General features: G+C 45.4%; 1 protein-coding gene across 2 annotated transcripts in view; it reads left to right on the forward strand.

The window, feature by feature from the left end:
* The first annotated feature begins 905 nt into the window (after nucleotides 1-905).
* The window catches only part of LOC146855365 (oxytocin receptor B-like), a 150,312-nt gene continuing 133,215 nt past the window's right edge, over nucleotides 906-18,002 (forward strand). For both annotated transcript variants that reach the window (XR_014980820.1, XM_085650594.1), the window contains exon 1: nucleotides 906-1,933. Coding sequence is in view for 1 of the 2 variants with exons in the window: in XM_085650594.1 (XP_085506720.1) it covers nucleotides 1,018-1,933 (916 nt within the window). In the remaining variant the exon portion in view is untranslated. The remainder of the gene's footprint in view (nucleotides 1,934-18,002) is intronic.

Here is an 18,002-nt window from a genome sequence, read left to right on the forward strand (position 1 = left end):
CCCTCTCACAAAGGTGTTCACACTGATGGGTGCCTTTTCCCTCTGCTTGCCTTTCTATCCCCCACCCTTGATACTTGCCCTATACCAACCCACCCCGTTTACGCAACGTTTATAATGTAGTATGTCATGATTTTAACAACGATACAAGACTGAAACAATATTAAAGAACGTGAAATTCGAAAATTAGACCTTGAATAAAATACATAATAGATTGACAATTATAAAATAAAAAAAATCGAACATACATGGTTGAAAGCACGTGTGTCTCCAATATCTCAGTAAAACATAATAGAAAGTGTTGTTCTTATAAGTATTTAATCAAAAGGAACGTAATTCCACGTAAACTTCGCCTGTAATAAAAGCATAGACCCAAACACCTAGCCATGCATCTGCTGTTAGAGGTAGAGATGGACAACATTGAAGGGGCTTCTTAAGGGAATGCACGACTGCAGGGCGAATTATAGGTAATGGGATAAGAGGGCTCATTCTGAAATGATTAACCCCATCTCCCACCGAACGCGCACACATCGATATCTGTCACTGAGGAAGCGGCCACTTTTGCCGGCTACAAACCATGACGGCAAATTGTGCTTCTTTTAACCACGAGGACTGGTTCTGAAGCCCTTTAAAAGATGCCAAATGCGCTTCTCCCATGTAGTTACAACCCTTTGAAAGCCCCATTTCTATAAATAAAAGGGAGCAGAAAGCAGCTACTTCCTAAAGGATAAGGACTTTCTACTCAGCCTACCCTTTTATTAACTAAAAGCAATCACAAGGTGTCAGTGATTCAGAAGTCATAAAAGGCATAGTTTGGAATCCAGAGGGGGCTTATCACAGGAGCGCGCGAGGGGGGACGAGAGCAGGCGGGAGGGGGGAGAGAACCCATCTGAAGATGCAGGTCCGCGGACGTCAGGCTCATTCGAGCGAGAAGGCAGCTGCTCGGAGGCGCAGGGAGACCCGCGCCAGGCTTCACCCCGGAGCCGAAACTAAGAACCGCTCAAGTGTCCTCCCTTCGCTATGACCAATATATCGTCTCCCAGGCAGGGCAGCTCGGACCAGACGGGGACTCTCTTACAAAGCAGGCTCCTCAACTTAACAAATCGGTCCGAGCTGGCGGGGAGATCAGACCGGGACGAGCAGCTGGCTCGGGTGGAGATCGCAGTGCTGGGGGTGATTTTTCTGACAGCAGCTGCGGGAAACCTTATCCTCATCCTGGTGCTGTGGAGGAGGCGGAAGAAGCTCTCCAGGATGTACGTGTTCATGCTGCACCTCAGCATCGCCGACCTGGTGGTGGCCTTCTTCCAAGTTCTGCCGCAGCTGATCTGGGACATCACGGATGTCTTCATAGGGCCGGATGTTGTCTGCAGGGCGATCAAGTACCTGCAACTGGTGGGCATGTTCGCCTCCACTTACATGATAGTGGTGATGACCGTTGACAGGTTCCAGGCCGTTTGCTACCCCATGGTCACTTTCCAGAAGAAGCGCGCGCTGTGGAACGCTGGTATCTGCGTCAGCTGGGCCATCTCCATCGTGCTGAGCCTGCCCCAGGTGTTTATCTTCTCCAAGGTCGAGCTGGCCCCTGGCATCTTCGAATGCTGGGCTGAGTTCATCGAGCCCTGGGGCTCCAAGGCGTATGTCACCTGGATTTTCTTCACCATTTTTTTCATCCCTACGGCCGTCCTCACCATATGTCAGGTCAAGATCTGCAAAGTCATCCAAATGAACATTTACGTGAAAAAGCACAACGAGTTTGAGATAACAGACCAGAAGCAGATTCTGCCCTCGAGGGCCAGCAGCATTAACTGCATTTCCAAAGCCATGATCAAGACCGTCAAGATGACAGTTGTGACTGTGGTCGCCTATGTCCTGTGCTGGGCACCGTTCTTCGTTGTGCAGTTGTGGACAGCTTGGCATCCCAGCAGTGTGACTGAAGGTAAGGTTCGTTTAGGAGGAATAGGGCGGACAGCATACTGTAAAGCACAATTTTATTTGTGAAATGAGATAAATCTCTGACATTCAATGACACAATTGAGGTCCTCTTCATTATAGGCACAGTGGTTTATTTCGGTTCTATTTATGCATGAAAGCTTCAGCAAGCCTACACCTGTTTCGCCCCTTCAGTGCCTCGCAGGTCTGGGGCTTTTTCAAAGCTAGGCATCTGTTTGACCGGATATCCAGGTCTTGATAGTCACAAATGTAGCTGGCAGTACATAATTATAGATTAAAGCGAAACAGCAGCAATCTCTGGCTGCCCACAGTCTGCCAGCCAGCCAACACCAAAAGAAAGCGAGAAAAACATTAATAAAGGCATTTGTTTACGTGGTTGAATTTAGATCTTTTGTGTTTCTTGCAACAGTTGTCTATGTTGACTTCTCTTCTCCTGTCGCTCCTCTCCTCTTTCTTTGGGCACATTGTTATAGCTAGGAGGCATGAGACAACAGAAGGACGGAGAGGTAAAGAGAATAGAACTGGCACTATCCGGAGTGGTTCCTATTTAGAGATTGTTAAGGGGCAAGCACTGTAGTCTATTGTCGTGAAGAAGGCAGTTAAGCTCCAGATGTTTTGGGTCCCGGAACTGTTGGTCACGCTAAAGAGGTTCCTCTTGTTAGGTATTTAGTCCAGGGAAATATTGTCCGATGGTGAGATATTCTCTGGTGTTTCAATCTTAGTCTGTGTGGTCGCTGCAGTCAGATTCATATGTGGTCTTCTGTCACTTGTTGTGGTCTCTGTAGTCTCGGAAGGTAAGGTTGCTGTATCTTTTACCTTATCAAAACTTTTTGCTGTGTTTCATGCATGCAACCATGTATGCACATATACATGCGTGCACACACACTCTATTCATTTGGGTTTTCCCAGAGTCCAGACTGCTCTTTAACAACAAAAATAATGATCAAATGAGCATGACATTTATATGCCTCATGACTTATCCAGTTCAAGCTTTAGAATAAGATCCGTTTTCACCTAAGTATTAAACATTCATTGCAGCAGGTGGGTTGACTGGACTGTGCAATCACAAACTGACTGCAATGTCGTAGTCCATAGTGTACTTTTAGTCAATGGTTTACTTGGGCGAAGGTTTGAATTAGGGACTTTTTCGATTCTCCTGCTATCAGCACAATAAACCATCATTACTTTATATAGAGTAAATATCCACCTGCTCCCTTTACTGGGCTTCCACATAACATAAGCTGTTTATTTGTTTGTCTCCCTCAGAATCCTATGTGGGATAGGAGCCACAAGGCAGTGTGTTGCTCCATTGTCGGTACAGGACAGGACCCGGAGGGGCTCAACGTGTGAAGTTCTAACTGGAGCATGCTCACAGTCCTGAGCATAAAGTGTGCAGTGCAGTTCGTCCCCAAATATAATTCCTAACTCATGCCAGCTACAACAAAGTTCCTCCCTCTGGGATTTTGCCAGTCTAGGGACATAGTTCAGTATATCTCCTCTTTCCAAATATTATAGACACAACTACTATATGTGTCCCATGCCCCTTAATTGTAGGACTACCCTCTATTGGTGAAATTTGGGGGATGTGATAGGGGAATTATTATTTTTGGGTAATGAGACTAATCAGACCTAACTTGATAAACGCTAAGAGTAACATTTCCATTTGTTTGGAAACACATGCATCCTTACTGAGTCCCAGTGGCTCCAACACACGTGGCATATATGGTAGAAAGAGTAGGACATCCCTGGCACCGGGAGCTACTATCACACAGTTATTTAGGCTCACTTCATCTGAAGCCCTGTAGCTTAATAATCTAGGTGCTTACTGACTAGCTGGGAGCAATGGGAAAAGTCATGAAGGAAGGGTAGCAGAGGTATGTAGGTCACGTCAATGGAATACCTCTTCCTCTACTTCTTCAAGGGAATCACCTCATAGCTTGGGTTCCTGAAGACTACCAACTCAAGACATCTAGGCTCTTGCCTGCCAATCTGCCAGGACATGGGACAGCACCAACCTATGACAAGAGGGCGATGACTCTCCCCAGGCCAACCCATACCCATCCATGGAGCTTCTAGCCTTAGTGGTGACCTGCATTTGGCTCACTTACTGTTCTCCATCAGTTTCATGCACTGTCGCCTGACAGGCCAGTGCTAATCTTGTCCTCAGAGATGGTCACAGAGATCAGATCACCTGAAGTTTTACCTGCCAGCAGCGTAGGATAGGCGCTATGACCATCTATCCTGCTTTTGAGTATTATCCTGGGGCTCTGTCTCATTCTAGGGGACTCCTGCCACCCCATGGCCCTGTTCAGAAAAAAACTTTTGAATTACTAGCCATTTTCAGTTCATTCAGGCCCTCGTAATGCCAAACATTATTTAATTCTATATAATAGCACAATAGCAGAAAGCTCTAGCTGCCCACTATCGGCCAGCCTACCGGCACCAAGAAAAAGGTCGAAAAACATTAATAAAGTGATTATTTTATGTCGTTGAATATAGATTTTTTTATCTTGCAACACTGTTATATGTTGACTTCTCTCCTACTGTCCCCTCTTTCTTTGGGTACACTGTTACAGCTAGGAGACATGAGACAAAAGAAGGACGGAAAGGTGAAGAGAATGGAGGGGGAAGAGGGATAGAGATGAGTTAGAAAGATAGGTGAGATGGAGACAGATATAAGGTAGAAAGAGGTGGGTTGAAGAGAGAGGTAGGCAGTGAAAGCTTGGGGTAGACATTTAAAGAGATGTGGTAACAAGATACATGTAGAGAGAGTCAAAGTAGTGAGAAAGTGGTGATTTAGAGGGTCAAAAAAGAAGCAGAAAAAGAAATAATTAGAGCAATGAGGCCATAGGAATGCCAAAGAGAGGGGATACAGAGGCACCTAGAGGGATCACTGACAGAATATCGATAATCTAAATATCGACCTGACAGAATATCGCTGGCAAAATATCGACTACCAGAATATCGAATTCCTATCTACAAACAGGTAAGTACAAAAATATTGAATCCTAAATATCGTTGTAAATAATATAGTTTGCTAAAATATCGACTTTTTTAAATGTCCTAACAGTAATGTAAAATTAATAAAATAATAACTATAATTAAGTAAAACATACTTAAATAACCTCAATAAATAATAAATGTAAGTAAAAAAATAAAATAAACATGCATTTTTATTTTTTATTACATATATATTAACTTATTAATATTGAAAAGTAATTAAGATTTTTAATAATCAAATGTTAAAAACATAATCTTAAATATAATTACACATATATATATATATATATATAATTATATATATATAACTAAACCTATAATATAAATATAAACATAAATTATAATTAATAAATTAAAACATTGAAATTACATTTAAAAAAATCTATATTTTACACTACATTAAATATAACAATACTAAAAATTTGCATAGCGTAATATTTCTATTTCCACTCCAACAAGTGGTACAGTAGGGAAAATGTTGGATAGCGGGTAAATACAATTTTCTATTCCCACTCCAGCGAGTGGAAGAGTAGGGAACACATTGGATAGCGGGAGGGTAAAATGTACTATTCCCACTCCAATGAGTGCAACAGTAGGGAAACCGTTGGATAGATGAAGGGTAAAAATTACTATTCCCACTCCAGGGAGTGCAACAGTAGGGAAAGGGTTGGATAGCAGGAGGGTATAAATTACTATTCCCTCTCCAGGTAGTGCAACAGTAGGGAAAGCGTTGGATAGCGAGAGGGTAAAAATTACTATTCCCACTCCAGGGAGTGCTACAGTAGGGAAAGCGTTGGATAGCGGGAGGGTAAAAATTACTATTCCCACTCCAGTGAGTGCAACAGTAGGGAAAGCGTTTTATAGCGGGAGGGTAAAAATTACTATTCCCACTCCAGGGAGTGCAACAGTAGGGAAAGCGTTGGATGGGAAAGGGTAAAAATTACTATTCCCACTCCAGTGAGTGCAACAGTAAGGAAAGTGTTGGATAGCGTAGGGGAATAATTTAATATACCCATTCCTTAAATATAATTAATATTAATTGATAATTAATATTTTTGTAAAAATTAATTTATCTCCCACCATTTTCCCCAATAAACATCACCTACAATATTGTAACATATTAATAAATTAACATAATTAATTAACAATTACATATTTAATGATTTACAATTAACACTATAATTAATTAACATACTTACAAATTAATTGCTAATAATTATTATCTAATTAATTGCTAATTAATAAAAAATACACAATTAGCATAATTACCAATTAATTATTATTAATCAATTTTTAAATAATTATTAATACATTAATTAACTTAATTAACAATATTAAATACTAAATTATTAAGTAATAAAGTAATACATTTATTTATCTCAATTAAATTACTTCCCACCCTATTCCCCTATAAACCCACAACCCACTACAGAATTAAATTACGCAAAAAAAATGTTAACATATAATTAATTAATTCTAAATAATGCTAAGAACATATATTATAATTAAATTACTTCCCACCCTATTCCCCTCTAAACCCACAACCCTTTACGGAATTAAATTACACATATACTAATACTAAAAACACACAAAAAAAATGATATTACTAACTTCGATATTGTGGAATTCGATATTTCTTACCTGCATTTCGATATTCTGCACCACTATATTTTTGCAATTCGATATTCTGTCCATTCGATATAAAAAACTCGATGTTCTGTCTAGTCGATATTTTTTTTCTCGATATTGTGACTAGTTACCCACCTAGAGAAGACATGGAGAGAAACGTGGTCATCAAGCGACATAGAGGTGAGGTTGGAAAGAGAAGTGATGTTCAAGCAGCAGTAGAGAGAGAGAGACGGTGAGGGAGAGAGATGTAAAAGAGATAGTTATGGTTGACAGTGTGGGTTGAAATACAGAAGGAGGTGCAGAAAGAGAGAGAGACAAAGGAGAGAGAGAGATAAAGGAGGGAGAAGATGTAATGAGAAATGAAGAAGACGTGCAAGCAGAAAAAAGCAGTATGAAAGAAGTACAGCAGTGAGAGTGGTAAGGTAGAGGAAAGAATAGTAGAAAGATGTGGAGAGTTAAATTACCACACATATGGTGAGGTAAATCGAGAAGTTAGGTAGAGAAAGGCAGATGGATTACATAGATGATTTATGGGGGGGATATGAGGTAGAGGAACAAGAGGGAGAAAGATGAGGTAGAGAGTGCTGGTAGAGAGATGTAAGCTATAGAGAAATAGAGCAAGGGATATGTGAAGTAAGGGAGTAATGAGATCGAGGGAGAGAGGAGTGAAGATAATGTTGAGATGTGAGATGCAAACAGAGCAGTGAGGTGCTGAGAGAGTAATGTGCCAGAGAGAGAGGAGGTAGCAAGGAGTGTAGAGGGGTAGAGATCAAGAGATTGGGGTAGAGAAGTACAGAAAGGGATGAGGTAGAAAGAGGTGAGATAGTGAAATATGTATTGAGAAGGTTGAGGCAGACACATGTGAGGTAAACAGAGTTGGTTGAGTATGAAAGAGAAGATGCAGTTACATGGAGGTGGAGAGACAGAGAGAGGGAGAAGACAAAAGATTGCGGTGAAGTACAAGAGGAGGGACGAGTTAAGGATAAATACATGAAATATATTTTTTAAAGGTTACTATGAGTAACTGTCCGAGTGTATTGGGGTTAATTCTGGGCAGTCCGGGCATGCACACATAGCTTCTATGAAGTGTACATTTCCAGCTGTTACATTAGAAGGAATCTGTATTTTTTGCACGCTGTTAATACAGCAGGAATCCTGAATGTTCTGATCACTTTACCAGGGGATTTCTTGAAAGGTGGGCCTCCTGTCAATTGCAACCTTTGCTCATGTCTTAATGGCTCTGCCTTTAATAGATGTGCACCACAAAAGGGAGTTGTCCATCTCCCTCTCTAGAGGCAGCTGCACCCTCCAGCTCTCTAAGAAACAGAGGTTGAAGTGAGTGGGACCTATTGCGTACACAGTTCCCAAGCTTTTTTAATTTTACCAACAGTTCCCCTATTTTTTGTTAAAAATCAGAGATGTTTTAAAGGCATGGGCAAAATGTGCTCTGGCTCAGGGCCCCAGCCTTTCCGGGAATGGGGAGGGGGACTGATAGAGCTAACTCTGTTCTGCAGAGATTCTTTCCCTGGTGACCTCAAATAATTCTTAAAAGATAGCTTTAAATACCGTTTTCCTTTCATTTATTTTTAATGTCGGTGATGTGTGGTAGTCTGTTATAGACTTTTGCAGAGAAATATAGTGTTTATGTTTCATGCAAAAACCTTACAAAAAGTTTCTTTTGGCTAAAAATGGGAAGTCACATATGTAAAATGGGGGGGGTCACATACATTATTTGTATTATTAATAGTGAGCTGCTGCTCTGTTACAATATTGAAACACACGTCACTATTCATGAATATTAGATGTAAACACATTTTGAATTTAGACCTGTGTGCCAGTGCACAGTCAGTGACCTGGTCAAACAGGGCATGAAAGAGCTGAAACTGGAACATACATTTCAAAGGCTTTTAAAGAGCCCCCCCAATACATTTTGCCCAGAGCCCCCCCAAATCCTTAAGATGAACTTGTTAAAAACAACTGTTTCTCAATGGTTATTGCTGACTTTGAAGTGACTCAGGCTGAAAGGGGAGGGGTCTCCTGTACTGTGAAACAAGAGATAGGTCAGACAGGGGATGAAGAAACAAACCTCCCCAGAGTGCTTGCTACCTGAGAGAAATATAAATGTGTGCAATTGGGTAATCAACAAATCTAAAGGATGCTTGTTACCAGTATAGTTTATAACTCTTGCAATCCATTCAATCTTCATTGTGTCAAAGTGGAGTTCTTTTAAGAGGTACTGTAAGGGCATTGCCAGTGTTGGAATACATCATTTTATGGACAGGTATGTAGAAAAGTAGTATCTGCTTCTTATGGTTACCCCCACTTTTTGCTGATGTCATACTGTTTTTGGACTAGTCTGACTGGGATCCTGCTATCCAGGACTCCAGTCTATCTGCTTTCTCCCTTAAATTGCTATGTATGTACTTTAGGTACACTCCAGATTGGATACTGTGGCACCCTTATCAGTCCCCAGTATATGGTACACCATGTACCCAGGGCATAGGTACCCCAGAGGCCTCCCATGGGCTGAAGCATGTATTATGCCACCCAGGAGAGGCCAATCAAAATGACACGAGAGGCCTGCTACAGCAGACTGTGTAAGATGGTGCTTGCACCACTTACTAAGATATAGGTTCACTATATCTATCTAAATCACTACACTTAAAAACATATCAGTCACCCCTATGACAGGCCTTTTCAGTCCTGAAGGCAGGGTGCTGGGTTTTACGTGAGAGGGTGCCCCTGCATGAGTCAGTCCCCAGTATATGTTACACCATGTACCCAGGGCATAGGTACCCCAGAGGCCTCCCATGGGCTGAAGCATGTATTATGCCACCCATGAGAGGCCATTCAAAATGACACGACAGGCCTGCTACAGCAGGCTGTGTAAGATGGTGCTTGCACCCCTTAATAAGATATAGATTCACTATATCTATCTAACTCACTACACTTCAAAACATATCAGTCACCCCATGGCAGGCCTTATCAGTCCTGAAGGCAGATTGCTGGGTTTTACGTGAGAGGGTGCCACTGCATGAGCAGAACCCCTCTGCAGCCTTCGGAGACCATTCTCGGGGTTGTCTGTGATGCAGCAAGACATATATGTTTAAGTGCATTATAATCTCGCGGTAAATGCTAACTTTAAAACGGCTGCTTAGAAACATGTCGTATTTGGTGTCAAACACCTTGGAATCATACCTCCACACCAGTAACTGGTATGGGAGGTATGATTCCACCATTCCAAAGGGACATGTGTGGGTCACCGGTCTACCCAGTACCAGCTTTCTCGACCTGGGCAGTACAAAATGGACGCTGCCAGCCACAGACACGATTCTGCTCTCCTGTTGCTGAGCCAAGCTTGAGCAGAGGAAGGCATGACAATAGGCATTCTGTCACAGGGAGGTGTGACCACCTCCCAGACAGGGTTTAGTGTATTGGGGCTGGGTGGGTGCACTCTGAGAGTGCCAAAAAGTCTGCACTCTGAGAGCTCCAAAAAGTCTGCACTGGGGGTACATTTGGTGTCCCTGTGCATAGTCGAGCTCAAACCAGTTCCGGGAGCCATTGCCTCTTGCTCTGGTGCAAAACTGGACAAAGGACATGGGTGTAGCCATCCCCCTGTCCTGCCACTCCCCTAGGAGGGTCCCTAGAATCTTTCCAACCCCATCCCATGGGTATAAAGTGGGTTACTTGGCTACACGACTTTAGATTTTACCTGGACAAGATTCTGCTAAGAAGAAACCAAGTACTTCGACAGTCTGCACAACACTGGATGACTGAAGAATCTCCCTTGGAGTAAAGGAGTTACTCCCCTGCAGAAGCAGGCACCTAAAAGCATCTGACCGGTTTACTTCTCCCAAGCTCCTCAGGACTCTAAAGATCTCAGCAACAAAGAAGGTGGGTTCCTGAAGGTAACAACAATGTGGGTGGTATCAGTTCCTGGAGAGGAGGGGAGGAATATCAACAACCAGGTAGGCTGTAAGAAACTGTAAGGTGTCTCCAAATACATTAGAGTGTGCCAAGAAAGAGTAAGAGTACTCCTGTGTGGGTCTAGAAGTGCCCTCACACACCCTTGCGGGTGTTTAGCATCATCATCGGGCAGGTGCTCCTCATGGGGGTGGCGCTGCAGTCCCTCACGGGCCCGTTTTACGGGGCTCTCTGATGGAGATCTTTTAGGAGTTTGCCACACTTGTGTATGGGGGTGTGTGGGTCAAAAAAGTGGTGGTGAGTGAGATATAAAAAGAGCCAAAGGACACTAGCAGTTTATTGAGGAGGTCCTTTGAGTTTGAATAAAATAGATCACGGGGATGGAGATGCAAAATTAGTTGCCTGTATGAGAGGGGAAACTAAACAAATAAGATCCCACTTCTCTCAACCCGTGTAGTGAATATTGGAACAGGTGTGTAGATATATCATGGGGTCGACATGTTTCGCGCTATTATGTGGTCCCTAGTGGATCCTAGAGTGCTTCATCAGGACCAAAGAAAAAGGTATGTGAAATGGGAATGGGGAAAAGACGCTCTATATTCCCGTGAATCCTTCTTATAGGGATAGGTCTAGAAGTACTAGATGTAGGACACGTCGTTATGCGTGTCCCTAGATGTGGCCTGTAGGAGACAAAAAACAGAAGAGAAGGGGGGAAAATAGGGGAGAGAAAAAAAAGAGAGCGCGTCATGCCATACTTCTAGAGTAGTCTAGACTCTTATCTGTGCATGGCGTGAAAATGCCAGTGCCCCAGAAGGGGGATCTTAACTGGGAGCATGCACGGACGTGTTGAGGACGGTGCAGCTAAGATTCAGTATGTGGAGATAACATGCATAGCACGTACTAGTGGAAGGCACTAGAAGGGATAAAAGGTGGTCCAAAATTCACCAGAGTAATACTACAAGTGAGATAGGAGAAACAAGCTCCTCAGTGGATGGCGTGAGCTAAAATGAAGATGAAAGGCTCAGTACATTCTGGGGCCGATTCCCATCCTGGAAAAATTTACTCCGTACGAATCGTATCCGGATTTTTTTCCGTCCGAATCGTACAAGTACCGTACAAACTGGCAAGTACGATTCGCATGGAAAAAAATACATACGAATCGCATTGGGAAAATTCCCCCACACGTCCTCGGGTCGGAAAAAGTGTCCGACACGTCCCCGGACGATTTTACGTACGAATCAGAAAAATGAAGTCCGAGCGCGCAAGTACGATCCATCCCGTCTGTCCGATTGTACAACCGTATGGAAAAAACACAGCACGGAGCGAACCTCAATAGCAACCATGGAGACATGTGCCCGCATACGCGCCGCCCCCCCCCCAGCCCCCGTATGTATGCGCCGTCCCCCTCCAGCCCCCCGTATGTACGCGCCGTCCCCCCAGCCCCCGTATGTACGCGCTGTACCCCCCCAGCCCCCCGTATGTACGTGCCGCCCCCCCCAGCCCCCGTATGTACGCGCCGTCCCCCCCAGCCCCCCGTATGTACGCGCCGTCCCCCCCAACCCCCCGCGGATGGACGCGCCGTACCCCCAGCCCCCTCGCGGATGGACGCGCCGTTCCCCCAGCCCCCCTCCGAGTATGTCTGTGTGGACCCCCACCCCACCCCCGAATGTACGGTGCGGACCCCACCCCACCCCCGAATGTACGGAGCGTACCCCCACCCCCGTATGTACGGCGCGGACCCCCAGCGCTACGCTCCGTACATTCGGGGGGTGGGGTGGGGGTCCGCACCGTACATTCGGGGGTGGGGGTACGCTCCGTACATTCGGGGGTGGGGTGGGGGTCCGCACCGTACATTCGGGGGTGGGGGTATGCTCCGTACATTCGGGGGTGAGGTGGGGGTCCGCACCGTACATTCGGGGGTGGGGGTATGCTCCGTACATTCGGGGGGTGGGGTGGGGGTCCGCACCGTACATTCGGGGGTGGGGGTACGCTCCGTACATTCGGGGGTGGGGTGGGGGTCCGCACCGTACATTTGGGGGTGGGGGTACGCTACGTACATTTGGGAGGTGGGGTGGGGGTCCGCACCGTACATTCGGGGTGGGGGTCAGCACTGGACATACACGGAGGGGGGCTGGGGGTACGGCGCATACATACGGGGGCTGGGGGGGTACGGCGCGTACATACTGGGGGCTGGGGGGGACGGCGCGTACATACCGGGGGCTGGGGGGACTGCACGTACATATGGGGGGCTGGGGGGGACAGCGCGTACATACGGGGGGCTGGGGGGGACGGCGTGTACATTCAGGGGGCTGGGGGGACGGCGCGTACATACGGGGGGCTGGGGGGACGGCGCGTACATACGAGGGCTGGGGGGGACGGCGCGTACATACGGGGGGCTGGGGGGGGTACAGCACGTACCGGGCCCCCAATTCTGCTCGCATCGCGGCGTACTTCGCTTCTCCGGCACTTTTTGGGTGCCGTAAAAATATTGCCGTCCGGACTGCTGTCGGTTCGAATCATCATCATCATCATAGTCTTTATTCGAATTAAAAAATAATTCATACAAGACACAAACAAGTACAAAGTTATAAAATATCACAATCCATTGATAGTATAAAATCTTCCAATAAATAGGTAAAATTTGTAGATAAGAGAAGTATTAAACATTGGAACAGACAAGATGAAGTACAATACACATCAGTAATAAAACAATGAGTGAAACAAGAATATCTAGCAAATAATGGCGGATTTTGGGGCCCTACCTATATGCCTTCTCGGTGCACCGAAGGGCTTTTCGTCTGAGAGACCATGCCCACCCCATGTATTTGGCTAGAACAATTGAATGGACTGGTAAAGTGCTTGTGTGTAGAATTCTGATCGCTACAACAGAGCTCCTTGTGCCCAGTAGTTTACATAAAGGGGAAAGCCAGTGTCGTCTAGGAGTAGCGTATGCAGGGCAGACGAACAAAAAGTGAGCAATAGTTTCATCTTTGGCACCGCAAACAGGGCAGGTACATGTACTTACACCAAACCACCCGCAAGTTAGGGCCCTAAGTGGGAGGGAACCTGCTCTAAGTTGAAAATAGAGTTTCCTATCACTTGGTGAGGTGATCAGATCCCAATAAGGTTCTAAGAAAGGTGTGACCTTTGCCTCTAAGAAACGGCTGGTCATCGCGGGGGATATAGAATCACCCCACACCCTGTGATTTGCCCGTTCCCAGTATAGTGTTTTCAATAGCTTTTTAGCAGGGAACTCAGCGACAGCTGGGTCGTTCCATAGGCCTTCCAGCCCCAGAACTTTTAAGGATTCGCGAAGGTTCCTAAGCCACCCAATCTTATGAAACTTATCAACCTGAATTACGTCCATGATACCCATTGCGTAAGACCGGAGCTCCGGTGTAGTCCATAGTCTCCTCCAGTATAAAACCGGACGGAGATTGGCCAAGTCCTTAATGGTCTTTCTGCCTAGATCATAACGCAATGGGACCATTGGCGTACTTTGTGGTAAGCCAGTAATACAACGAAAAAATGTATTTTCTACGGCTGTCATGGATGTTAATGCCTCAAAACCCCAGAGCTCGGCCCCATACAGGACTGAGTTTAGGGCCTTTGCCTCATATACTTGTAACACTGGTTTAACAGGTTTGGTGAGGGATTTTTTATGCTCTTTAACCAGGGTTCCTGTAATCTGGGTGAGTTTCAACGTGGACAGTTCCAAATGTCTGTTCCACCGGTTGTTTTGGGACACATGAATGCCCAAGTAGGTAAAGTTTGTTACCTCCTCCAGAATTTGGCCGTTCATTATGAGCTTGCCAGCTCTGTAACTTGGATGCAGGTTGGATGTCATAAGTTTGGTCTTTGACACATTGACCTCCAAGCCATGATCTTTGCAAAATTTTTCGAAAATTGACAGAGCCCTTTGCATGCCGCACGGGGTTTTAGACACTATAAGAGTGTCGTCGGCAAACATTAATATTGGTGTAGGTGCTCCTGCCAACTTGGGAGCGTCGGTGTTAACTTGAAGCATATAATCGACTACTCCATTAATGTACAAAGAAAAAAGTGTTGGGGCCATGGCACAACCTTGTCGCACACCTCGCTCGACAGGAAACTCGGGGGTTGTTTCCCCCGGGCCACCCCATTGTATTTTTGCGAAGTTAGGCTCATGGAGCCTCCTAATTAAAGTCAGTAGCTCCAAGGGGAGACCGAGCTTTTCGAGGACCCTCCAGAGTTGCTCTCGGGGGACAAGGTCAAAGGCAGCTCTTAGATCAACAAAGTGACGTAGAGACTGCCTTTACCTAGTTCAACAACCTTCCAGAGCAATTGCTTAAAGCGGAACACCTGATCCACGGTGCTGGTGAATTTGCGAAAACCCGCTTGGAGGCTAGAGAGGATCTGGTTATCTTCGATCCAGATGAGTACCTCATTCAATACCATCCTCCCAATGACTTTTTGAATTGTGTCAATTAGGCTGATGGGCCTGTAATTTCCTGGGAGGGTTTTATCACCCTTTTTATATATTGGGATTATGATAGCACCCCCCCAGGATTTAGGCACTGGGGCACCTTCAGCCACAGCGTTCGCAATTAGGGTAATGTACTTGCTCCAGGAAACTTTGTTGTCAAGGAAAAGATCAGATGGAACACCATCCAAGCCTGGAGCCCGCCCTGCGGCTACACAGGACAAGGTGGCTAAGACGTCCTTAGAGCTAAAGGGCCCAGACGAGTAAAAGACATATGGGGTTGTGCCCGAGTTTCTATGAAAAGGGTCACATGCGTATTGGGGTTTAAAATACCCCAACCAATCTTCTTGGGTAACATGGTTTGAGGGATTTTCAGGCAAGCCCCCTCTGCCCCACTTTAACACATTGCAGAACAGTCTGGTGTCCCGGGCGTGGCAAGCCTCCTTCAAATCAAGCCAGAACAATTCGTCCCATTTTATTTTTGCTTGGGCTAGACATTTCTTATAAGCGGATCTAGCTGATTGAATGAGTGGTTTACTCCCACTAGAGAAGGCTTGAGCCAAAATGCCTCTTGCTCTTTTACATTGTTTATCATACCACCTTGGTTGCTTACATGGTGGCTTACTACCCTTTCTTGATTGCTTGAAGAAGAAGGCGCGTAGACCCTCGAAAAATGACTCATGTATTCTGGTTACTTGCTCATGATGATCTTTAGTTTTCAAAGTTGCCTCGAGATTCGAGTTAATTGCGGATAGATTGGTATTAATCCGAGCCATTACTGGGGCATTGGTCTTTACTGAGGTCCATTTTAACCTCCGCATGTCATTTGTTGGAACGCACGCCGAGGGAGCCAGTGATGGCTCCTTGGTCAGCGAGCGGGGTTTGCCCCACCAGCTGTGAGAAACACAAATGGGGTTGTGGTCGCTCTCTAGTCTTGGCTCCACCACCATATCTATAGGATGGCACCACAGCTTCAAACAACAGAGGACATAATCAATCCTACTTACTGAGCGGCCATTATCAAAGGTGGATGCTCCCAGCTTATCTCCTTTTGTTCTACCGTTCAATGCCCTTAGGCCGCTTTCAAGGCAAAGAGCGTTTACCTGTACTGCTACCGTGGACCACCTTTTAATAGGGGGTAGCGAAAGTGCTGGGATGCCCCAATGTCGGTCCTCATCGGGGTCAAAGCCCCATTCAGAGTCCGAGTCTAGAAGGGGTTCGAATGTGACATTGAAGTCCCCAGCTACGATCAAGTCCCTATTACACGATTTAGTTTCTATAAGGGTGGTTAGAGTGTCCAGCTCCCTTGACTTTTTCCCTTTTGTGCCCCGAAGATATATGTTGTAAATATCCAGAGAGCCCTCGTGATCGAAAGTTAGTCTCACTAGTTGGATATCCAGGGACCCCGTGTCGATCACAACAGCGTTCGAGAATAAATCCTGGCGAGCCCAAATAATTAGTCCGCCAGATGGACGACCTTTCGGGCCTTTAGTTGCTGGGACATAGTAATTCAAATAACCCGGCATAAACCGAGCCTCAGAGGACCATGTTTCCTGTAGTAGGCAGACATCGTAGTTGTTAACAAAGCTAACCCATTCAGGTGAATCAAATTTAGTCTTGATACCAGCCAGGTTCCAAGACAAAAGAGTGCCAGAATAATTACTAGGCCGAGTGGTATGGTGCACAATAATCTGGCTAGGTACATTTGCCCTCTCTCTCAGCCTGGATGAAGACGACAGTAGGGCCCTGGGTGTTGTGTGCGATCCTAACGAGTCCAGAGAAGTGACAGCCTGGGTATCCATGGATATACTATCGTTTGCCCTCAGTGTCTTAGTAGGTAAGGCAGTTGTCATACTATGGGATTGTCAATAACAAAGACCTGGGGTATAAAAATAATTTAGATTATGGGCCTCTATTCCTGATCTAGATCCATAAGGTGTGTAATCAGTAATAAACCTGGAGAGGCGTGGATCTTTGAAATTGACAATAATGCAATCTCCCTGGATGTTTTTAGGTTAAGAACCTACCAATTGAACTCTTCTAGCGAAAAGAATCCGACCATTCAGGTGGTTCGGCATTGGTCTATGGGTGTTGAGCCAGTAACTTACTTTATTTTTTAGTTGCTCGAAGGATTCATTTTTATTAGAGGGGAGTTCAGGGACACCCGTTAGTACCACAACATAGGGAAAAGATTCCGGTGGTAAGTGTATTTGGATCGAGGGTGGCCTGGGTGCGTTACCTGGGAGGGCTATATCAACAGTCGTGCTCGGGCTCGCTGGATTCATGGTGTTAGTACCCAGGGGTGCTTTACTTAGCCGACCCTCCCGCCTCAGGGACTGATTGTTGTGTTGCACTCCCTCCCGCCCTGGTGGTTGATGAATGTTTGGAGGTGGTATAGATAAATCTGTACCTAAACCAATACCTGTGGTAGTTGGAACAGGGGCGGGGGGTGTGCCAGATGAGGATGGAACAGCAAAGATAGAGTTTGCTCCATGAGTGCAATTAGATTTAGATATATCCCTAGTAGACAGCTTAACAACATTCTTTAGCGAGCAAAAATTGTCCAGAATAGATTGTTCCAATTTGTCAACTTTTGCTACAACAGTTTTGATCCTTTCCATTAATGGTGTAATTAAGGATCGAACGATACGTTCTAGCTGGGAGACTATGTCATTAGTATCAAGTTGGGAGGGAGCATATGTACTAGCGTCGATCATGGAGGGGCGAACACTGGTGCTTGAGGTGTCAGAAAGTACCATGTTATTAGATGCTTTAGATATTTTTGCCAACCTTCCACCGTCCATAACCCCTCCCCTTTTCCTTTTCTGGATAACTGATCTAGTGGATCTGGCACCAGCTCTAGTCTGGGGGCGGGAGACGTTGGACTCGGGTGTAGATACGATTTCCTCCTCTAACACAACGTCCGTCATGGCTGCGAGATCTGTCAACCTCCCAGAAGGAGATAACAAATGCTGAGATGTTTCTGACGTTGAAAGTAGTGGCACCTCCTCCCGCATCTGCTCTCTGAGGTTGTTTGGTG

Source organism: Triturus cristatus, chromosome 4_1, assembly GCF_964204655.1.
Source record: "Triturus cristatus chromosome 4_1, aTriCri1.1, whole genome shotgun sequence".
NCBI classification, from domain to species: Eukaryota; Metazoa; Chordata; class Amphibia; order Caudata; family Salamandridae; genus Triturus; species Triturus cristatus.